The 25,150-nt window shown below is 46.2% G+C and overlaps 1 protein-coding gene across 1 annotated transcript in view; it reads left to right on the top strand.

The window, feature by feature from the left end:
* The first annotated feature begins 595 nt into the window (after nt 1-595).
* HEATR6 (HEAT repeat containing 6) overlaps nt 596-25,150 on the top strand; it is a 112,609-nt gene continuing 88,054 nt past the window's right edge. The window contains exons 1-2 of the mRNA XM_077295326.1: nt 596-921; nt 16,270-16,377. Coding sequence (XP_077151441.1) covers nt 658-921; nt 16,270-16,377 — 372 coding nt within the window. The 5' untranslated portion in view covers nt 596-657. The remainder of the gene's footprint in view (nt 922-16,269; nt 16,378-25,150) is intronic.

Below are 25,150 nucleotides of genomic sequence, written 5' to 3'. Positions count from 1 at the left end.
TTATTTATATAGCACCATTGATTCCATGGTGCTGTACATGAGAAGGGGTTACATAGTGTGACAAGTGTGTCCATTAAAAGGTATCAGCCACCGAGGACTCTCAATTCTAAATATTTGTGTATGTAATGGTGGTGTGCGATCAGTGGCCCAAAGTCATTTAACCCCTGACAAACACCAGTTACTCATTCAAAACCGTGAAAATCAACTGTCTGCCCACTTTGATGCCAGTTCTGAGAGAGATCTGGGTTTTTATGTGGGGCTCCATGTTCTATATGTTTGCAGTGTGATATCAGTGGCCCAAAGTTATTTAACCCTTTGATTAATGCCCTTCGGTGGCCACTCTGATGCCCATTGTTGTGCCAGTTTTATCATGTTGTAGATGTTTTCAAGTGTATTCACATCAGGGCACCTCGCTGCATTGTATCTTATTCTTGTGATGATTATTTTTGGTTGTTTAACCTATAAAAAAAACAGAAAAGAAAAAAATTGCCGAATGAGAAACCAACTTCAGCCTCGTCCTCACACCATTATTCGGAGACGGAGACCCCCTCCCCCCCCTGTCCGCGTACAGCGCAGAATGATGACGTCATCTGACGGCGCCCGGCGATCGCGGAAGTGACTGTTGGTTGTCATAGCAAAAGGGCGTCTGTGGGAAACATGGCGTCCCATGAAAGCGGCGGGCACTCGGTAGGGGCGCCGCATGGCACACGGGCCCCGGGAGCTCCGCACCTCTTATGCCCGGCACCCATGGGTGCGCCGGATGCCTACGCTCAGCCGGACCCGGTGCACGATTTCCACCGGCATCTGAACAAGCTGTACAGCCTGCAGCCGTGTGACTCTGAGAGCTTCCGCACGGAGGTGCACCTGCTGCTGGACCTGCTCATCTCCCAGGAGTACCCGCAGGGGGGCATCACCGAGGAGGTGGGACGGCGCTGTGTGCTGGGAGACACCGCAACGTGTGCTGGGAGACACCGCAACGTGTGCTGGGAGACACCGCAACGTGTGCTGGGAGACACCGCAACGTGTGCTGGGAGACACCGCAACGTGTGCTGGGAGACACCGCAACGTGTGCTGGGAGACACCGCAACGTGTGCTGGGAGACACCGCAACGTGTGCTGGGAGACACCGCAACGTGTGCTGGGAGACACCGCAACGTGTGCTGGGAGACACCGCTACATGGCGGCGGGCAGGAGATTTATACACCGCTCTCTAGAGTCTAGGCTGATGTGTGGAAGCCAGGGAAAATAGGCCTGCAGCCAGACCCGGCCGGTCATGGAGGGGTTAATGCCAACCAGAGGTGGCCAGCTGTAACCTAGAGAAGCAACCGGCGGTGTGATAAGTGGGGGCTTATTAGTCAGACACTGGGGGGGCAGTGTCAGTGCTCCGCTGGGGGAGGGGGTGCAGTGTCAGTGCTCCGCTGGGGGAGGGGATGCAGTGTCAGTGCTCCGCTGGAGGGGGCCAATGTTAGTGCTTTGCTGGGGGGGGGGGCTCAGTGTCAGTGCTCCGCTGGGGATGGGGGTGCAGTGCCATTGCTTTTCCTCGGGGGGGGGGGGGCAGTGCCATTGCTCCATGAACAGATCATTGATTGTAATTTATCCGGTACCATTGTCTTTCTTCCTGCAGACATTGTATTCCTGTCGGCCTAATACCCGTCTGCTTTACCTTCCATTGCTACTGAAGCAAGGATGTTGCACATTTGACTTTTCTTGTTAAGATAGACGTTGTTACCTGCAGAACTTCTAGACCCCTTCTTAGATCTGTCGCCAGTAGGTTATTGATTTTACCTGTTCTTAAGCACAATTTTTGGGGTACAGCCGAGGGTCATTCATGAATAGTCTCCACTGAGTGGGGGCGCCATATTATTTTTCTAGTATGCCAACTTCCTCGGCTAGGAGGGGGCTTTGTCTGCCTTTGTTATACCTTTTGTATATTTTGTGTTTTGTACTTGCCCATTTTAATATACAGTGGGGAAAAAAGTATTTGTTCAGCCACCAATTGTGCAAGTTCTCCCACTTAAAAAGATGAGAGGCCTGTAATTGACATCATAGGTAGACCACAACTATGAGAGTCAAAATGAGAAAACAAATCCCGAAAATCACCTTGTCTGATTTGGTAAGATTTATCTTGCAAATTATGGCAGAAGATAAGTATTTGGTCTTTAACAAATGTTCATCTCAGTATTTTGTTATATATGCTTTGTTGGCAATGACAGAGGTCAAACGTTTTCTGTAAGTCTCCACAGGGTTGGCACACACTGTTAGTGGTATGTTGGCCCATTCCTCCATGCAGGTCTCCTATAGAGCAGTGATGTTTTGGGCCCGTTGCTGACCAGGCTGAAGTTGGTTTCTTATTCGTGAGTTTATTTGGCAATTTTTTTTCTGTTCATTTTGTTGTTAAACCTATAAAAAAAAAAAAAAAAAAAATTGTCACAATAATAAGATACAATGCTGCGAGGAGACTAATGTGAATACTCTTAAAAACGGCTACAAAAAATATAAAACTGGCACAAAAATGGGCATCAAAGTGGGCAGCGAAGGGCGTTAATTAAGGGGTAAATGACTTTGGGCCACTGATATCACACTGCAGACATTTTGAACAGGGAGCCCCACATCAAACATAGGTCTCTCCAGCCTAGCCCAAATGAGTTCTGGGCATCAGAACTGGCATCAAAGTGGGCAAGGAGCCTATTTTCACAGATTTGAATAAGTAACTGGTGTCTTTAAGGGGTTAAATGACATCAATGTATTCTTAGTGTGAGATCAGTGGCCCAAAGTCATTTAACCCCTTCAAAACACCAGTTACTTATTCAAGTGGCCAAAATCAACTCAATTTCCAGGTCACCACCTGACAAAACCATGGAGGATGTCCTTCTTATCCATAGTGGGACAGGAAACCACAAGAGTTTAAAAGGACCCTCCCCCTACCACCCTTCAGTGTTTTTCCTGTCCCACTGTGGATGGGAACGACGAGCATTCGTCTGTCTGTCCCGTGTATAGAGTGAGGATCTGGGGGGCTCGGCCTCTTCTTTTCCACTAGAAGACTCTGCCGCGCTGACACCCGAGTTACAGGGTCCCTCAGCAGCACCAGTGTAGTGCTGCTCCTGGTTCAGGGTCGCTTCCCCCTGGGGGGGCAATCAACCCTTGGCGCAAGACCTCGATGTACCTGCCATTGGACGCCTCTGCTGGGTACATCCTTCGCAAGCGGATCCGGGGGTAGTGCCGCAGGTCATCTCGGAGTGGGAGAGGCGTGTCTGCAGTCCGGAAGCGCAGCGGGTGCTCGCTTCCGGGAACGCTCCTGCGCGAGTCACTTCCGGTTCGCGGCTGCCACACAGGTCACTTCCAGATCGCGGCCGGCAGCATGGGGCAGCGTCTTCTCTCCTCCTACTTCCTGAGCGTCAGGAGGTCCGGGACAGGACGGCAACAGTATAAAGGAATGTGTGGGCTATGGGGGACTTATCCGGCAGTATGGAGGATAATCCGAAACCCGAGATACTGCAGGAGGCCCAGGTGCATGTGAGTCCTGGGCAGAGGCCTGCTCCCTCAGATCTTCAATCAAGTATATAGGCCCATGCAACTATATATATATATATATATATATATATATATATATATATATATATATATATATATATATATATATATATATATATATTGTGTGTTATAGGCTTCTGCGGTGGCCAAGAAATCTGGGAAGTGCAGGAAATGTCCCATTTGTGCCATAAGACTTAAGGACTCCGGGCAGAAGTCTCTCTGCGAGTCATGCACCAGTCGTATTGTGGGGGAAGAACAGGCCTCTCTAATGACGAATATGAGGGCCATTGTCAGAGAGGAGGTGCAGGCCTCAATATCTGGCTTAACATTACCCCAGCCCATCCAGTGTAACCCCCAGGATCCACAGAGATCCAAGAAAAGGCAGAGAGAATCGGATCTGTCGTCCGAGGACAGCTCTTTTGAATCAGATCTGGGGGAGGAAGAGTTAAGCAGAGATCCTCCAGAGAGAGGGAAGAAATATTTGTTTTCGTCTAATGAAATAGAAGAGCTCCTGGGAGCAGTTAGGCAGACTATGCAGATTGAGGGATCCGCATCTACTCCGACGGTTCAGGACGAAATGTTTGGGGGGGCTACGTTCTCAGACCTCAAAAGTCTTTCCCGTTAATGCCCATATTCGTTCTATGATTTTAGAAGAATGGGAAGAAGCGGAAAGGAGGTTATCAATTCCTAGAGACTTCAGACTCCGCCTCCCTTTCGATCATGAAGTCAAGGACTGGGAGGATATCCCAAAAATTGACATTCCTCTTGCAAAAGTTTCTAAGAGAACCGCCATTCCATTTGAGGACTCCTCTAACTTAAAGGAGCCGATGGATCGCAAGGCGGATGGGCTCTTAAAGAGAGCCTGGGAAAGCTCAGCGGCGGTAATCCGCACAAATATAGCGGCAACATCTGTGGCGCGGGTTATGCATTTGTGGGTAGATGACGTGAAGGATCAGTTGTCAGCTAGAACCCCTAGAGAGACCATTAGGGTGCCATTAAAAATTTTTTTTTTTACAGCAATTGTAAAAATGTAAAGAATTAATGTTTAAATTTTCTTAAAAAATATTTTCATTTGTTTATAATTTAGTAAAATATGAAAAATAATTTGAAAAGTTTTGGAATTTCCACTTTTAAACACTAGGGGGAGCAGCTGCTGAAATTTCAGAAAAACCTAGTGTACAACTAGCTCACATTACAGCACTGCAGTAATTCTGGGCGGAGTCTGCTGACGTGTGTGATGTCACTCCTCTCCTTCCCTTCTAGGTGTTTGCTAAGGGATAAGAGAGGATGATATTCAGGAACCCAGTGAGCAGCCATTTTGTTGGTGACTGCAGAGTAAAGGCCCCGTCTCACATAGCGAGATCGCTAGCGAGATCGCTGCTGAGTCACTAGTTTTGTGACGCAACAGTGACCTCAGTAGCGATCTCGCTATGTGTGACACGTACCAGCGATCAGGCCCCTGCTGCGAGATCGCTGGTCGTGTCAGAATGGCCTGGACCTTTTTTTGGTCGTTGAGGTCCCGCTGACATCGCTGAATCGGTGTGTGTGACACCGATCCAGCGATGTCTTCACTGGTAACCATCGGGTTACTAAGCGCAGGGCCGCGCTTAGTAACCCGATGTTTACCCTGGTTACCAAAAAAAACAAACAGTACATACTCGCCTTTCGGTGTCCAGGTCCCTTGCCGTCTGCTTCCTGCTCTGAGATCCGGCCGTACAGTGAGAACGCAGCACAGCAGTGACGTCACCGCTGCGCTCTGCTCTCAGTGTACGGCGGCTCAGTCAGAGCAGGAAGCAGACGGCAAGGGACCTGGACACCGAAAGGCGAGTATGTACTGTTTGTTTTTTTTGGTAACCAGGGTAAATATCGGGTTACTAAGCGCGGCCCTGCGCTTAGTAACCCGATGTTTACCCTGGTTACCCGGGTGCTGCAGGGGGACTTCGGCATCGTTGAAGACAGTTTCAACGATGCCGAAGTTGTTCCCCTGATCGTTGGTCGCTGGAGAGAGCGGTCTGTGTGACAGCTCCCCAGCGACCACACAGCGACAAAACAGCGACGCTGCAGCGATCAGCATCGTTGTCTGTATCGCTGCAGCGTCGCTGTGTGAGACGGGGCCTTAAGGCTGCCATCACACTAGCAGTATTTGGTCAGTATTTTACCTCAGTATGTGTAAGCCAAAACCAGGAGTGGAGCAATTAGAGGAAAAGTATACTAGAAACATATGCTCCACTTCTGCATTTATCACCCACTCCTGGTTTTTGCTTACAAATACTGAGGTAAAATACTGACCAAATACTGAATGTGTGACGGCAGCCTTGTACTGACAAGTAGACAGTCACCGAGGATGGCAGGCAGCAAGGATTCTGGGAGATATGTGGTGGAGGGAGCAGGGTGACAGCAGCACAGAGTATTTCAGGAGAGCAGTGTGCTGGTCTATGGGGGGCACCCTGTTCAGTGCGCGGAGCAGCCAGGGATTGTACATAGAACGCTGTCTTTTATACACATGGATGGACCGTCTGCTCCACAGAAATCCAGGAAACATTTCTGCGGATTGATGGCCTGTTCTGATCCAGACTTTGCATGCAAAGACCCCATTCCCCTCCTCAGATCCTGTCTTCTCCATCCTGTCCTGGCGATGTGTGAAAGTGAGACGACAGGCACAGTCTGGGGTGACGCTGGGAAGGAAATGTAGCCATATAGTAACGATAAAAATGAGACCCCTCTCTTCAGCTGCATCACCAGCCCTGACTGCACCTAACTGAGGGTCATGCTGCCCCCTCTATTACCCCAGACCCGCGTGCAGGTGCTCAGCCAGAACCACCATAGAATGGGTCCGCTTTCTGAAGATAATACTGCCATAGTGTTCTCACATAATACCGCCATATAGATCACACACAATACTATCAAATAGATCACACAATACTGTCATACAGTTCTCACATACCACCATATAGATCACAAATAATACCGCCATATAATTCTCACCTAGTACTTCCACATAGATCACACATAATCCCACAATATAGTTCTCATATACCACCGTCATATAGTTTTTACATCATTCCACAACACTGAGCAAACATAATATTGCCATATAGATCACATATAATACCGTCACATAGATCACACAATACTTGGCGGCATAATGTGTGATATTATATATATATATATATTATAATATCCCGGCATAATGTGTGGTCTTTATGGGAGTATATGTGATATATATATATATATATATATCTATCTATCGGTATTATACGTGATTCATATGGTATTGTGCTGCTCTAGGGAGGTGAGAGACGTATGGTGGAAGGAGCAGGGTGACAGGAGCACAGTATTTCAGGACCGCAGTGTACTGGTCTGTGGGTGGGAGGGTGTGCTCACACTCACACGCTCGCAACTGTATACTTATAGCCTTTACTGGCTATTAAAATGGGGGACACCCCCCAAAAAAAGACGTGGGGCCCCCTTATAATTAATAACCATCAAATATTATGCAGACAGCTGCGGGCTGACATTAATAGCCTAGGAAGGGGCCATGGATACTGTCCCCCCCCCCCCCCCCCAGGCTAAAAACATCAGCTCTCAGCCGCCTTTTACATGCGCCTTTTCTGGCGCTTTGCCTGGCAATTTCCACTTACCCTGTAGCGGTAGCAAGTGGGGTTCATATTTGTGGGGTTAATGTCACCTCCATATTGTCCGGTGACATCAAGCCCACGGCTTAGTAATGGAGAGGCGTCTATAAGGCACCCATCCATTACTAATCCTATAGTTGTATTGTAAATAAAGACTCGGCCAGAATAAAGTCCTTTATTGATCTTTTTTAAACCATACCGAACGCATAATCCTCGACTCCCTCATCTCCCACAACAAAAATAATAAACCACATTGAGGAAAGACACGCAGGGGGGAGAGGAGTGCATAGGAGAGGATTAGATACTGACTGCTGAGCCGTGTATCTAATCCTGGCCTGTGTGATACCGACTACTGAGCCGTGTATCTAATCCTGGCCTGTGTGATACCGACTACTGAGCCGTGTATCTAATCCTGTCCTGTGTGATACCGACTACTGAGCCGTGTATCTAATCCTGTCCTGTGTGATACCGACTACTGAGCCGTGTATCTAATCTTGTCCTGTGATACCGACTGCTGAGCCGTGTATCTAATCCTGTCCTGTGTGATACCGACTGCTGAGCCGTGTATCTAATCCTGTCATGTGTGATACCGACTGCTGAGCCGTGTATCTAATCCTGTCCTGTGTGATACCGACTGCTGAGCCGTGTATCTAATCCTGTCATGTGTGATACCGACTGCTGAGCCGTGTATCTAATCCTGTCCTATGTGATACCGACTGCTGAGCCGTGTATCTAATCCTGTCCTGTGTGATACTGACTGTTGAGGACACAGTACACGGGACAGGATTAGCTACCCAGGACAGAGGTAGCAGTGGTAGGTGTATATAGAGGCAGGTAGCAGTGGTATATAGAGGCAGATAGTGGTATACAGAGGCAGGCAGGCAGTGGTATACAGAGGCAGGCAGGCAGTGGTATACAGAGGCAGGCAGGCAGTGGTATACAGAGGCAGGCAGGCAGTGGTATACAGAGGCAGGCAGGCAGTGGTATACAGAGGCAGGCAGGCAGTGGTATACAGAGGCAGGCAGGCAGTGGTATACAGAGGCAGGCAGTGGTATACAGAGGCAGGCAGGCAGTGGTATACAGAGGCAGGCAGTGGTATACAGAGGCAGGCAGTGGTATACAGAGGCAGGCAGGCAGGTAGCAGTGGTATACAGAGGCAGGCAGGCAGTGGTATACAGAGGCAGGCAGGCAGTGGTATACAGAGGCAGGCAGGCAGTGGTATACAGAGGCAGGCAGTGGTATACAGAGGCAGGCAGTGGTATACAGAGGCAGGCAGCAGTGCTAGGTGGTATATAGGGACTGGTAGCAGTGGTAGATGCATAAGAAAATAAAAACGCTGTACATACCTTCTTTCCTCTACCAGGAAGTGCTGAGTCATGTTCAGGGCAGAGCAGTGCGACGATCTCCCTGCTCTGCTCTGAACAGGTCGGTAGTGAGCAGTGATTGCAGCCTGTACTGTAATACTAAGTACAGGCTGCAATCACAGCTCCTCGCTGCAGATATTTACCCTGGACCCTCGGCAGCAGCTTCTGCCATCGCACGCACTGAGCTGTGTGTGCGATGGCAGAGGGAAATAAACAAAATGGCCGCGGACGTGGCAGCTCAGTGGGCGTGGCCAAGTCACAGCTGAGAGGCAGGAGATGGGGTCGGAGCCCGACCGTTGGCTCCTATATACATGGCTGCCGTAAGTGAGGAGTGCAAGTGTCGTGCCCAGACACTTACACCCACACTAATGAAAATGGCGGCCTCCAGTGGTGAATGTAAAAGTGAATAAATAAAAAAGTATGAAAGAGGTACATTTACTTTTGTATTAAAAATAATTGATTGTATAATCAATAATTATTAGTACAAAAACTAAAATCACGGCACCCTCCCTTTAAATCAATTCCTCTACTAAAACTAGCAACCGGCTTTCTAGCAGATGCTACTGCAGAGTCAGTTAGGTTCACAGCTAGAGGCCAGTCTTTATCAAATGCAGCCAGGAGAGCTATATGGTTGAAGAATTGGTCAGGTGATGTTCATTCTAAAAATAAGCTGTGCTCCATCCCTTTCTTAGGGGGTAGAGTCTTTGGGCCCATTCTTGGTGATATTCTGGAAAAAGCTTCAGATGAAAAAAGGGGTTTCCAGAGGAAAAACGTACAAAATATCAGCCCTTTCGCAGGCCCTATTATAGTCAAAGATCAGACTATAGGGGTAAGGGAAAGCAGGGGAGATGGAGCTAGCAAAAAGGGGGAGAAAATAGGAACAAAAATAGGGATTCAGGTCCCTCGACCTCTAGGTCAGAATTTATTTAGAAGGAAATGACGCCATCAGAATAGGGGGGCAGCTGTTGAACTTCCGGATAGAGTGGGGGAAGATTACCAGAAGTCCTTGGGTTCTCCAGGTTCTCTCTCAGGGGTACAGAATAGAATTCGACTCCCTTCCCCCAGAAATTTTTTTTGTGTCCAACGTCCATCTCTCTTCAGTCTCCTCTATGTGGTTGGACATCCAGGATCTTCTGCGGGTGGCAGCAATATCCCCAGTTCCTCCTCAGGAGATAGGAAGGGGTCATTACTCGGGCCTTTTCTCTATAAAGAAGCCTTCTGGGAAATCCAGAACTATAATAAACCTCAAACCCCTAAACAAATGGCTAGAATACATAGGTTCAAAATGGAATCTACAGGCTCTACAATTCCCCTGTTAGGAAAAGACGTGGTAATGTGCACTTTAGACTTAGAGTGCATATTATCACGTACCAATCTTCACAGATCACCAAAAATACCTCAGATTTGCGGTAGAAAAAGAAGGAAGAGTCTACCATTACCAATTTCGTTGCCTCCCATTCGGGTTGGCGACAGTGCCCAGAGTTTTTGCAAAGCTTGTCGTAGAAATAGTGGCTTATCTGAGAAATTGAGACATCACGATAGTACCCTATTTAGACGATTTCCTAATAGTGGCAGACTCTATAGGGCAGCTCAAGATCGACTGTCAGTTGGTGATCTCCACTCTGCAGAAATTAGGTTGGGTGGTGAACTGGACAAAGTCAGACCTGACGCCCAAACCAAGGATAAAGTTTCTGGGAGTTATCCTAGACTCAAATGTCAGACAATCTTTTCTTCCAGACGAGAAGCGGACCGATTTTAACATTTTTTAAGAAGCCGAGTCTCCATCAGGGATGCAATGAAGATCCTCGGATTGACAGCCTGCATTCCTTGTGTCAACTGGAGCCAGTTTCATTCCCGTTGGTTACAGAGGGCAGTTCTCGCTTCCTGGGACAGAAGACAAGCCTCACTGGACAGGGAGTTCCGTCTATCCCATCAGGTCAGACGGTCCCTACGCTGGTGGACTGTTCCCAGAAATCTCCAGGTCGGTGTTCCGTGGATCCAGTCTCCAGCAGTTACGGTGACCACAGACGCAAGCCAACAAGGTTGGGGTGGTCAAGTCCTCGGAAGAAACTATCAGGGGCAGTGGAATTCAGAAGACAGCAAGAATTCCTCAAATCACAGAGAACTACACGCGGTTTGGAAGATCCTGTATTCAGCGCAAGTTCTACTAAAGAACAAACACCTGAAGATTCTGTCGGACAACACAACAACGGTAGCCTTTCTTCGGCATCAGGGTGGTCCAAGACATCCAAAATGACAACATCTAGCGCATCAGATCTTCAGTTGGACGGAAAGATCTCTATTTCAGCTGTGCATCTGGAGGGTTCGAAGAATCAGCTTGTGGATTTTCTGAGCAGAAAGAAGCTGTCAGCTACAGAGTGGGAGCTAAACAGCGAAGTTTTCAGTTGGGGAATGCCGGAGGTGGACTTATTCGCCGTCAGACAGAACGTGAAGGTCGAAACCTTTGTTTCACTGAACCCGTGTGAAAGACTGGCGGGTATAGATGCTCTCTCTCAATCATGGAGCAGGGGTCTGTTATATGCTTTCCCCCCTCTTGCATTAATCCCAAGAATCCTCAGGAAGATATAGGAGGACAGAGCTCAGATCATTCTGGTGGTTCCTTTCTGGCCCAAAAGGAGCTGGTTCGCCTTACTAAAAACGTTGGCGGTAGAAGAACCTTTTCTCCTTCCGAAAAGAAGAGATTTACTCCTTCAGGGTCCGATTCTACATCAGAACCCAGACAGCCTCCAATTAGCGGCTTGGATCCTGAACGCCAGATCCTGAAAGCAAAGGGGTTATCAGAAGAGGTCATCTCCATCCTCCAAGCAAGTAGGAAGCCAGTAACTTCTATCTATTTAAAAATTTTGAAAAAATTCTGCAGTTTTTGTGGAGATACAGTGCCTACAAGTAGTATTCAACCCCCTGCAGATTTAGCAGGTTTAATAAGATGCAAATAAGTTAGAGACTTCAAACAAGAGCAGGATTTATTAACAGATGCATAAATCTTACAAACCAAAAAGTTTTGTTGCTCAGTTAAATTTTTGTAAATTTTAAACATAAGTGTGGGTCAATTATTATTCAACCCCTAGGTTTAATATTTTGTGGAATAACCTTTGTTTGCAATTACAGCTAATAATCGTCTTTTATAAGACCTGATCAGGCCGGCACAGGTCTCTGGAGTTATCTTGGCCCACTCCTCCATGCAGATCTTCTCCAAGTTATCTAGGTTCTTTGGGTGTCTCATGTGGACTTTAATCTTGAGCTCCTTCCACAAGTTTTCAATTGGGTTAAGGTCAGGAGACTGACTAGGCCACTGCAACACCTTGATTTTTTGCCTCTTGAACCAGGCCTTGGTTTTCTTGGCTGTGTGCTTTGGGTCGTTGTCTTGTTGGAAGATGAAATGACGACCCATCTTAAGATCCTTGATGGAGGAGCGGAGGTTCTTGGCCAAAATCTCCAGGTAGGCCATGCTATCCATCTTCCCATGGATGCGGACCAGATGGCCAGGCCCCTTGGCTGAGAAACAGCCCCACAGCATGATGCTGCCACCACCATGCTTGACTGTAGGGATGGTATTCTTGGGGTCGTATGCAGTGCCATCCAGTCTCCAAACGTCACGTGTGTGGTTGGCACCAAAGATCTCGATCTTGGTCTCATCAGACCAGAGAACCTTGAACCAGTCAGTCTCAGAGTCCTCCAAGTGATCATGAGCAAACTGTAGACGAGCCTTGACATGACGCTTTGAAAGTAAAGGTACCTTACGGGCTCGTCTGGAACGGAGACCATTGCGGTGGAGTACGTTACTTATGGTATTGACTGAAACCAATGTCCCCACTGCCATGAGATCTTCCCGGAGCTCCTTCCTTGTTGTCCTTGGGTTAGCCTTGACTCTTCGGACAAGCCTGGCCTCGGCACGGGAGGAAACTTTCAAAGGCTGTCCAGGCCGTGGAAGGCTAACAGTAGTTCCATAAGCCTTCCACTTCCGGATGATGCTCCCAACAGTGGAGACAGGTAGGCCCAACTCCTTGGAAAGGGTTTTGTACCCCTTGCCAGCCTTGTGACCCTCCACGATCTTGTCTCTGATGGCCTTGGAATGCTCCTTTGTCTTTCCCATGTTGACCATGTATGAGTGCTGTTCACAAGTTTGGGGAGGGTCTTAAATAGTCAGAAAAGGCTGGAAAAGAGATAATTAATCCAAACATGTGAAGCTCATTGTTCTTTGTGCCTGAACTACTTCTTAATACTTTAGGGGAACCAAACAGAATTCTGGTGGGTTGAGGGGTTGAATAATAAATGACCCTCTGAAAAGACTTTTCACAATTTTAAAAAAAAAATAAACAAAGAAATAACATTCTTTTTTGCTGCAGTGCATTTCACACTTCCAGGCTGATCTACTGTCCAAATGTCACAATGCCAAGTTAATTCCAAATGTGTAAACCTGCTAAATCTGCAGGGGGTTGAATACTACTTGTAGGCACTGTACAACGGTTGATTTTGACCATCCTGACATTCCCAAAATTCTTGATTTTTTTTGCAGCAGGAATTTAGGAAAGGTCTTAAACCGAGTACTCTGAGAGTCCAAGTGGCAGCCTTCAGCGTATTCTATGATTCTTCCCTAGCTTCCCACCCCTGGATAGCTAGTTTTTCCAGGGCAGTTCTGAGGCGAAGACAACCTTAATAAGGAAAACTGTTCCCCCTTGGGATCTTAATCTGGTCCTTAATGAGTTGTGCAAAAATCCTTTTGATCTAGCAGAAGATATAGAAATTGCTAATCTTTCCTTCAAAACAGCCTTCCTAGTAGCCATTACATCGGCTAAAAGATTGGGGGAACTTCAGGCCCTGTCCACTCAGAACCCATATCTGCAAATATTTGATGATAGACTAGTCTTAAGACTTGATCCAGGGTTTCTTCCTAAAGTGGTCTCAGATTCAAATATGAATCAGGAGGTAGTGCTTCCATCATTTTGTCAGTGTCCTAAAAACCAGAAGGAGGAATTTTACCATAACTTGGATGTTAGGGAGACTGTACTTAAGTACTTGGAGGCAACTAGGGCCTAGAGACAGGATAGTAATCTGTTTATCCTTTTTAGAGGTCCTAATAAAGGGAGAAAAGCATTGAAATCTACCATTGCGAGATGGATTAGGTCCACCATTTGCCTAGCTTATCAGGCACAGGGAAAGAGTCCCCCAGGCAGCCTTAAAGCTCATTCATCCAGGGCTATAGCCGCTTCATGGGCAAGGAAAGGGGGTGCTTCGGCAGATCAGATCTGCAGGGCGGCATCCTGGTCTAGTCTCAGTACCTTTTCTAAGCACTACAAACTAGACGTAGTCTCATCTCAGTTAGCCTTTAACAGGAAGGTGCTTCATGCAGTAGTCCCACCCTAGGACCAAAAATATCCTTTGGTACTTCTCCATGGTGCGCTCAGGTGGTGACCTGGAAAATGGTAATTAGACCTACCGGTAATTGTATTTCCAGGACTCCATCCTGACAGCACTTAGTTCCCTCCCTATTACAAATACGCTGCATACTTATGTGTGAAGTAACATTTGTATAATGATTATGTTCAAATAAAATTCTCTTTTTGCATCCATCAAGAGGTGTTACTTTGGATAATCACTAAAGGGTGGTAGGGTCCTTTTAAACTCTCGTGGTTTCCTGTCCCACTATGAATAAGAAGGACGTCCTCCATGGTGCTGTCAGGATGGATTCCTGGAAATACAATTACCGGTAGGTCTAATTACCGTTTTTATGCCAGTTCTGATGCCCAGAACCCATTTGGGCCAGGCTGGAGTAACCTGGGTTTTGCTGTGGGGCTTCCTGTTCTGTATGTCTACACTGTGATATCAGTTGCACACAGTGCATTTAACCCTTTCATTAACACCGTTCGCTGCCCCCATTGATGCCCATTTTTGTGCCAGTTTTATAATTTTTGTAGCTATTTGTAAGTGTATTCACATCAGGGATGCTTTTTTTTTTTTTTTTTGTTAAACCTATAAAAAACAAAAAAAAATTCCGAATAAGAAACTGAACGAATAAGAAACCAACTTCAGCCTTGTCTATCACTTTGCAACACAGACTTTCAACTTCCTCCAATGGTTTTCTATGGGGTTGAGATCTAGAGACTGGCTAGGCCACTCCAGGACCTTCATATGCTTCTTACGAAGACACTCCCTCGTTGCCCTGGTCGTGTGCTTGGGATCATTATCATACTGAAAGACCCATCCACATTTCATCTTCAATGCCCTTGCTGATGGAAGGAGGTTTGCACTCAAAATCTCACAATACTTGGGCCCCATTCATTCTTTCATGTACACGGACCAGTCTTCCTGGTGATTTCGTCACACCAAGCTGCTTTCCTACTGCAGATTCAGTCTTCCCAGCCTGGCGCAGGGCTACAATTTTGTTTCTGGTGTCCTTCGACAGCTCTTTGGTCTTCACCATAATGGAGTTTGGAGTGTCACTGTTTGAGGTTGTGGACAGGTGTTTTTATACTGATAACAAGTTCAATTAGGTCTCATTACTACAGGTAATGAGGGAAGGACAGAGGAGCCTCATAAAGAAGTTGTTACAGGTCTGAGAGCCAGAAATCTTGCATGTTTTTAGGTGACCAAATACTTGTTTTCCACCATAATATGCAAAATAAATCTTGCCAAATCAGTCAAGGTGATTTTCTGGATTTGTTTTCTCATTTTGATTCTCATAGTTGTGGTCTACCTATGATGTCAATTACAGGCCTCTCATCTTTTTAAGTGGGAGATCTTGCGCAATTGGTGGCTGACTGAATACCTTTTTCCCCACTGTATTATTCATTAAAGGGAATCTTCACCCCGGGATGCTTTTCAGCTATTACTATGGGCATACAGGTAATAGAATGGTAAACCAGTCTTAGGCTACTTTCACACTAGCGTTGTTGGCTGTATGTCGCAATGCGTCGTTTAGGAGAAAAAAACGCATCCTGCAAAGTTGTCTGCGATTAAAACACCTGTGGCTAAGAGGCGGAGTGCTCAGTCAGAAGGCTAATGGATACAAATCTAAAAAACTGACTGTCACAATTTAGTCTAAGAGGATTTACAGTAGGTTCCCATTCAGATGAAGACGTTTATTCTCAGTGAGGAAAGGCAAGTGTAGGACCTGGTATACGAGAGATACCGTAAAGTGGCTACCAGGTACACATGAATTGGCCAATTTGTGCGCTAAAAGCTCTCTTTTTCATATTTCTAGTGCAGTAATGCAGTTCAATTTTCATGTTTCATGTTTGCAAGTCTTGGCGCTACAGTGTGCTGCCTTATCTATTTGACTGTTTACGAGTTGGTGACTCTAGGTTCAGCACCTGTTCACACTTGGTTCATGTTTGGATGTGACGGTCAGTTTTTTAGATTTATTATCCATACCTTATCTGCCCTTCTGTGGGTAGTGTCTTCATCCTTCCTCTGTACCGGCAAGTCACTGCGCTTTAGCAGTGCAGGGTGCAGGAGCAGGATTATGGCACCACTATAAAAAGAAGCCATTTTGACAGACCACCAGAAAAGTACATTGTTAAATGAATTTAACATTGCATTGGTTATTCAGACAGACGATCAATAATTGTCTTAAGGGCAAAAAGCTGCACATCATTCTGTAATCTCAGATCTAGCTCTAGTATACAGATCCTGCAAATATAATCCAATATCGCATTGTTGTCATGTTATCAGTGTGATGTGTATGAGATTTGTGATGGTCTTGTGTTCTCATTCTTTTAGGAGGTCTGTGCCTTACTGGTTCAAGCTTGTCACCTGGTTCAACTCAGTCAAGAACACCTTGTCAGTAAAGTGTGCCAGCTTATACATTATTTGCTCAACAGACTTCAGGTAGGAATCTTATTGTATCTACATTCTGTCATGTCACTTGCTTTTCACGTCCTAAAAAACGTGCTATTCTCTATTTAGGATGTGAAACTCGCTGAATCTTCACACTAGGATTGTGATCCCCAGATTACGGCTTCCCATTGTCATTCAAATGCCTTTGCTGGAAAAGGCAGAGGAGACTGAGCACTCTTTACATGCCACAGTCAAGCCTGACCACTACATATAAGGAATGTGACAGCGGGAGATCGCTCCGTCTGACACACCATTGGCTACCCACAGCATAATCGTTTGCTATGGCAACTGTAGGTCTAACAATGGTCTTTGGGGTTATATCAAAGCCCAATAGACATTGTCTGACGCCTGGTCTATTAAGCTGCCCGTTAGTATAAAGGTACCGTCACACTCAGCAACTTTGCAAAGAGAACGACAACAATCCGTGACGTTGCAGCGTCCTGGATAGCGATCTCGTTGTGTTTGACACGCAGCAGCGATCTGGATCCCGCTGTGCCATCGCTGGTCGGAGCTAGAAGTCCAGAACTTTATTTCGTCGCCAGGTCGGCATGTATCGTTGTGTTTGACATCAAAAGCAACGACGCCAGCAACGAGCATAGGGGGCGTCGCAGAGTCTCCTTCTAGCCAGTCGGTACACTCCGGCTGTTTGACATGGAGCTAACAACCAGCGAGAACGAGAATGAGTCGCCGTTACGTCACTGGATCGCTCCTGCATCGTTCTGGAGTTGCTGTGTTTGACGTCTCTACAGCGACCTAAACAGCGACGCTCCAGCGATCTAGTTTAGGTCGGCTCGTTGTCTATATCGCCGCAGCGTCGCTGAGTGTGACGGCACCTTAACTCTAGGACTACATAGCGGCTGCAACACAGGTTGTGTAGCTAAAGGTCACTGTGTCGCTGCAGGGCTGTGGAGTCAGAGTCGGTGTAATAGAAATTGAGGAGTTGGAGGTTTGGTTTACTGACTCCACAGCCCTGACAGGGCTGCGGAGTCGTAGTCAGAGCCCATTTTTGTGGAGTCGGTGTCATGGAATTTGAGGAGTCTGAGTCAGAGGTTCAGCTTACCAACTTCACAGCCCTGTCTGCTACATCGCAGTGCAATGCAAATGAGTGGGTCCTATTGCGAGCACACCCCCCTCCCCCCTCCAGGGTACGTCAACAAGCAAGTCGCGAAAATCCAGCTATTTTTTATTTATTTTATTTTTTTTGCGAGCCTACCCCTTTACTTGTATTGCACTGCAATGTAGCAGAGAAACATCTCAATATTTGACTGCACAACCTCAACCTTTTTTCTGCCGAAGTCCCTATATAGCCCTAGCCTAACACTCTCATGCTAGATAGTGCTTTGCACTACATATGTAGGTTGATGTATTAATGAGATATAGGGATCAAGTGTTTAGGTTCCCTGGGAGACAAATGTGTATTGTAAGAAAAAAAAAATGTAAATGTTTTTAACTCCCCTGAAAACCAATTTTCACATTCCGTACCAGGCTAAACTTAAACATTTTCAAGTGTCACTGTGGTGATAACTCTGGAATTATTAGTGGTAAATTTGTCTGTAAGTTTTGCATTTATTTATGAACATCAAACATTTTGTAAAAATTCACAATGTTTGAACCTTGAATTTGTATTGCCTAAGAAAAAAAAAAATATCATGCCACTCAAAATACTTAAGGCCATGTGCACACGTTCAGTATTTTTTGTGTTTTTTTTGTGTTTTTTCGCTATAAAAACGTGAAAAAAATGCTTACATATGCCTCCCATTATTTTCAGTGTATTCCGCATATCTTGTGCAAATGTTGCATTTTTTTTCCTCGAAAAAATCGCATCGCGGAAAAAAAAGCAACATGTTCATTAAATTTGCGGAATTGCGGGGATTCCGCACACCTAGGAATGCATTGATTTGCTTACTTTCCGCATGTGGCTATGCCCACCATGCGGGAAGTAAGCAGATCATATGTGCGGTTGGTACCCAGGGTGGAGGAGAGGAGACTATCCTCCACAGACTGGGCACCGTATAATTGGTAAAAAAAAAAAAAAGAATTAAAATAAATAAGTCATATACTCACCTTCGATGGCCCCCGCAGTCTTCCCGCCTCTCAGGTGCACGCTGCCGCTTCCGTTCCCATAGCTGGTGTGTGTGAAGAACCTGTGATGACATCGAAGGTCCTGCACACACCATCTATAGGAACGGACGCCGCTGAGGAGATCGGCTGTCTGCAGAAGGTGAGTATAACCATTTTTTCAATTTTTTTTTTTTTTATTATTTTTAACATTCTATCTTTTACTATTGATGCTGCATCTATAGTAAAAAGTTGGTCACGCTTGTCAAACACTGTTTGACAAGTGTGACCAACCTGTCAATCAGTTTTCCAAGCGATGCTACAGATCGCTTGGAAAACTTTAGCATTCTGCAAGCTAATTACGCTTGCAAAATGATTAAAAAAAAACGCAAAAAGAAGCATGCGGATTTCTTGCAGAAAATTTCCGTTTTTCTTCAGGAAATTTCTGCAAGAAATCCTGACGTGTGCACATACCCTCAAGGATGAGATTTACCTCATGTGTATGTTACGTCAGCCTAATTTTTCTGTCACCCATGACAGCACCACGAGGGAATGGATCCAACCTTCAAGCACAGGGAACCTTCAGTCGGTTTCCTGTCCTTTGCAGGGAACCCTTGTTAACACTCTTGTTAGGACAGTGCCAGAAGAAAAGAGATTCAAAGACCTGGGATAGTCGATTCCTGGCAGGGCCGGAGCCTAGAAGCACCGCTGGGGGCCCAAGGGATCTCATCCATCGGACGAGCGTTTGCAGCGGCACCATCACCGCTTTGGTTGCCTGGTGACCATGCCGTCCCGGGCTCCCAACCTAATGACTCACACAGGTGACATTTAAGGCTACTTTCACACTAGCGTTTTTTTTGCATATGTCGCAATGCGTCGTTTTGGCGAAAAAACGCATCCTGCAAAGTCATCTGCAGGATGCGTGTTTTCCCCATAGACTAACATTAGCGACGCATTGCGACGTATTGACACACGTCGCAACCATCGTGCGACGGTTGCGTCGTGTTGTGGCGGACCGCCGGCAGCAAAAAACGTTACATGTAACGGTTTTTTTGTGCCGACGGTCTGTCATTTCCGACCGCGCATGCGCGGCCGGAACTCCGCCCCCACCTCCCCGCACCTCACAATGGGGCAGCGGATGCGTGGAAAAACAGCATCCGCTGCCCCCGTTGTGCGGCGCTTGCACAGTATACGTCGGGCCGACGCAGCGCGACGGCCCCGTACCGAAGCTAGTGTGAAAGTAGCCTAACCTGGAAAGCACTTCTGGTGGCGGTTACCAGAAGCTGCAGTGAACGCGCCGGCCTGCAGATCCCTTTTTTCAATATATAAGGGCTGACCACCCTCCAGGCTGGGCTCCTGTGCTCCATCATGGATGCAACTGCAGTGGATGCTGCATGTCCAAATGATAATCTTAAGGAGTCAGAAGGGAAGGTTCAGTACAAGTCCTCATCAAGTTCCACCTGACTGGAGAGTGACACGTGGAGTGGACATTGTTTTCCTCTGTAAGAGGTGGAGAATTTAGTAAAGGCAGTAAGGTCCACAATTGGGTTAATAGCCCAGAAGACCAAAAAAAAAAAAAAAAAAAGTAAGTTTCGGGACATAATGTTTGGGGCCCTGGTTCAGAAGAGGCATAATACCTTCCCCATTAACGAAAAAGGGCTTATTGATAGAGAATAGGAAAAAACAGAGAAGAGAGGCCCCTTTCCTTCTTCATTTCAAGAGGAAATATCCCTTTGAGGAAGAGGCTACCACATACTGGAACATCCCCTAAACTTGACGTAGCAATTTCAAAGGCCTCAAGAAAATCTTTACCTCCCTTTGAAGATATGGGATTATTAAAATACCTCTTAGATAGGAAAACTTTCCTTAAAGGTGCATGGGAATCTTCAGCGTGAGCTTTAAAACCGTCCATAGCAGCAACGTGTACAGCTGGGTCCCTTTTATAGTCTGGTTAGGAACAAGGTAGCAAGAGATTCCATCTTAGCCACACTCCCAGTAATGAAAGGGGCTGCTGCCTTCCTGACAGATGTCTCTGTGGACTCTGCAAGGCTAGCAGCCAGCTCAGCAGCAATGTCCAATGCAGTCCACAGAGCCGTCTGGTTAAAATGTTGGCCAGGAGATGTGCACGCGAAAGTGAAGTTGTGCTCTCTTCCATGCAAGGGAGAATATTTGCTCTGTAGAGCCCTGGATGGTTTCCTAGAGAAAGCAGGGGATAATAAAAAAAAAGGGTTCCCAAAATTTCTCTAATCATCCTTTAACCCCTCTCCCACCTGAGACGTATCCTTACGTCCCTGTGACCTGGGTCTTATTGACCTATGCCGTATGGATACATCTCGGTGATCGTGTGCGCACACAATCGGCTCCGGGTGTCAGCTGATTCTGACACCTGGAACTCTGTGCCAGTAGAGGTCCTGCACCACTCTCGGCACTTTAACCCCATAAATGCTGCAATTGAACGCTATCGCAACATTTCAGGAGAAGGCAGAGGGAAGACAGCCACTCTACCATTAGATCGGAGACCCCGCGACGTCATCGCGGGCTCCTGATCGTTGCCATGGTGACACGATGTCGTCATGATGACATCCAGGTAACCAGAGCTAGTAACGTTGCTAGATCATGCTCAGAGCATGATCAACAACTTGTCAATGCAGCACTGACAGTTTGCATAGCATAGGGATGCTGCTGTATCCCCATTCTATACAAGTGATCATCCTGCATTAAATGATAGTCCCACTGGGGGACAAAGTAAGAAAGTAAAAAAAATATATATATATTGTACCCATAAATAAACTTTTATGAAAAAAAAAATATTAACAATAAAAGTGCACATATTTGGTATCGCCGTGTCTGGAACGATCCGGCCTATGAAACTGTCCCACTAGTAAATCCCTTTAGTGAGCACCTTAAAAAACAAGGCAAAAAACAATGCTTTATCATACTGCCAAACAAAAAGTAAAATAAAATGAGATAAAAAGATGAATATAAATAAACATGGAACCGCTAAAAACGCCATCTTGTCCCACAAAAACAAGCTGCTATACAGCTCCATGAGCAGAAAAATAAAGTTATAGCTCTCAGAATAAAGCGATGCAAAAATAATTATTTTTTTCTATAGATAGTTTTTGTGTAAAAGCGCCAATACATAAGAAAAAATATATAAATGAGGTATCGCTGTAATCGTACTGACCCAAAGGATAAAACAGCCATATCAATTTTACCACAAGCGGAACAGCATAAACCCCCCGCACCCACAAAAGAAATTCCTGAATTGCTGTTTTTTGTTCAGTCTGCCTCCCAAAAATTGGATTAGAAAGTGATCTGAAAATGGTACCAATAAAAACGTCAACTATCCCGCAAAATACAAGCCCTCACATGACTCTGTGGGCCGAAATACGGAAAAATTATAGCTCTCAAAATATGGTGGTGCCAATAAAAAGCGTCTTTTATTGTGTGACAGCAGCCAAACATAACCCGATATAAATCTGGTATCGCTGTAGTTGCACTGACCTGAAGAATAAATTAGTCTAATCACTTTTACTGCACTAGGAACGGTGTAAAAAATAAATAAAACCAATTCTTCACCTGCTGTTTCGTTCATTCTACCTTCCAAAGATCACTTTAAGTCTTGGCACGTATTTATCCTTCATTCTTCTCTGAGCACTTACACTGGGGTTTAAATATCTGAAATACGTGATTCAGACAGAACCCCCCTACGGAAAATTCCCTATAATGAGGCAGATGGAGGCACTGTGGACGCCATAGGACCTGTGACCCGGCGGTGTCCGTCTTTTTAGGATTGCATAAAAGTGCTATTTCCACAGTTTTGTGCACTTCGGAAAAGGACACCGCTGAACAGAGGCCAGACAGAGTCCATTGTAACTCTGCTTCCTCACTATAGTGAATGGATCCCTCAGGGGTTTCATCTGAATCACGTCACTCAGAGATTTAGATGGAAACCCCAAAGTGCTCAGCGTAGAGCGCCGGATAAATGTGATCCCAAACAATATATATATATATATATTTGTCTAAGGGGTACTTCCGTCTTTCTGTCGGCAACTTCCGTCACGGATATTCATTCGCTGATTGGTCTCGCCAGCTGCCTGTCATGGCTGCCGCGACCAATCAGCGCTCACAGTCCGATAAGTCCCTCCCTACTCCCCTGCAGTCAGTGCCCGCCGCCCGCTCCATACTCCCCGCAGTCACCGCTCACACGGGGTTAATGCCAGCGGTAACGGACCGCGTTATGCCGCGGGTAACTCACTCCGTTACCGCCGCTATTAACCCTGTGTGACCAAGTTTTTACTATTGAGGCTGCCTATGCAGCGTCAATAGTAAAAAGATATAATGTTAAAAAGAATTTAAAAAAAATAACAAATCATTATATACTCACCTTCCGCCGCCTTTCCGACGCTCCGGTGACCGGTCCATGCAAGCGGCAGGTTCCGGTGCTAAGGTTGGTGTGCGACAACGACCTGCCATGACGTCACGGTCATGTGACCGTGACGTCATCGCAGGCCCTGCGCGAGAAGGACCTGCCGTGACATCACGGTCATGTGACCGCGACGTGATCACACCCTCGGACCGGAAGATGCAGCCTGAACCGAACACAGGCGACAGAACTACAAGGGGCCCCTTGGAAGGTGAGTATATGTTTATTTTTTAACCTGTGACATACGTGGCTGGGCAATATACTACGTGGCTGGGCCATATACTACGTGGCTCTGTGCTGTATACTGCGTCGCTGGGCAATATATTGCGTTGCTGGGCAATATACTGCGTCGCTGGGCAATATACTGCGTCGCTGGGCAATATACTGCGTCGCTGGGCAATATACTGCGTCGCTGGGCAATATACTGCGTCGCTGGGCAATATACTGCGTCGCTGGGCAATATACTACGTGGACATGCATATTCTAGAATACCCGATGCGTTAGAATCGGGCCACCATCTAGTATACAATATTCCCAATAAAAGCTTCAACTCAATCCACAAAAAGAGAGAGCCCTCACTCAGGTCTGTCATCTGTTAACGGAAATATAGGGGGCTTCCACGATACTGGTAGCACAAAGGCTCTGGAATTTTAATCTAAGGGTATGATTTACTAATTATTTTGATCACTGTGATGGGGTCTATCACAGTGATCAAAAGTCTGGAACCAAAAGGAGAATTCCCTTCTGTTGCCAGGTGCTGGTTGTCAGGTCTCGGCGGGCGCTCTGCGCATGCTCCTGCCATTTGTTTTTTTCATTAATAGCAGGCAGAGGGCTGGGGGATGGAGCAGGAGAGCCCAGGTGATTGCAGAGGTATAGAGGGTTGTTTTGAGACATCGTTTCTCTCTCTCTGGCATGATATGTAATAACAGAACAGAGAGAAATTATTTTTATAGAAAGGGTTAGAAGTATACAAAAATGGATCAGTTCTACAAATAAATATTCTTAGTCTGTTAAATTTTACCCAACAATAGTTTTCACCACCTCATGACAGATCGTCATCATTTAGAAAAAAGGTCAACAGTGGTTATATTTAACCAGATGGTCCACAAATGAACAGTCTGTAGAGAAGTGTTAAAATGAGACCCCTTGACCTTTATTGTATTCAAATTATTACGTCACAGAGTCAGAAGAGGCGGAAGAGACCGGGCCTGCAAGAAAACAAGGAGAGGTAAGTATTTCAAACAGTTTAAAGACACAGAGTCAGAAGACGCTGAAGACACGGGAGCTGCGGGGGACGAGGAGAGGTGAGTATTTGAGGGGGGTCGGTGCCAGAGCTGGTGTCCAATGGCAAGTGGGCCCAAGCAATTGCCGGGTGGTGACGCCGGCCCTGTCCACCTGCAAGGGCCCCCCTCCACGTCCTGGCCCCGATGCAGCTGCATCAACGATATGTCCTCCCCAGTTACTTCTGAAAGATCATGTAGCAGACGGTAATCCAAAGGAGACTTGAGTTATAAACTAAGAGCTCAGTGGTTGGCAGCGCTCCCAAAGTCATCAGACCAAGGAACGCTGCTTGGTTATAGGCCTCGTCCACAAACGGATCAACAGCATGCAAGAAGGGAGTGGACATGTATTGTTTTGTATAAATATTGCGTCGTTTTGACCTGGTGGAGGTCTTTATCAAGAAAGCCAATCGGCCTGGCTGTATCATCTGTGACTTCAGTGGCTCTATGGAGCTGAATTTAGGCCACCAGAGGGTCTTATAGAGATCCGAGGGAAAGTGGGAGAATTAGAGTATTGTGGCGGCATTATAACAATCTACAAATCTAGAACTGGTTTATGGCAGTATTTTCCATAGCTCAGAGCTTTTTCTTGTATTTTTCCCCACGCTGCAGATCTGTGTGGATCCCATAGCCACGTAGAATGCAAACCCATGCTTTTCTCCACTGGAGAAAGTAAAGCCATCATATGGCGTCCAGGGAAGCTTGCTGCATATTGGGAAATGCTAAATGCATAGAAGACTACAGTGATTGGAAAATCAAGTCCACCTTATCCCGTCAAAATACAAAGGTGTGAATGAGACCTTAACCTTATTAACAGTGTCTCTGGATAGATAGATTACTTGCCTTATTTTGTGGATCAGCGTAATTCTCGTTTAGGAAAGCAGCCCATACCCGATAAATAAAAGATGGTAAAGAGATGGCAATCTGCTGCTCTATCTAACATGAATAATTTACCCCTTGACTATTTCATGAGCAGCCTAATTATGTCTCTTTATCA

This window comes from Ranitomeya variabilis, chromosome 3 (genome assembly GCF_051348905.1).
Source record: "Ranitomeya variabilis isolate aRanVar5 chromosome 3, aRanVar5.hap1, whole genome shotgun sequence".
Taxonomy (NCBI): Eukaryota; Metazoa; Chordata; class Amphibia; order Anura; family Dendrobatidae; genus Ranitomeya; species Ranitomeya variabilis.
Note: the sequence above shows the minus strand (reverse complement) of the source record. Positions and strands in the feature narration are given on the sequence as shown.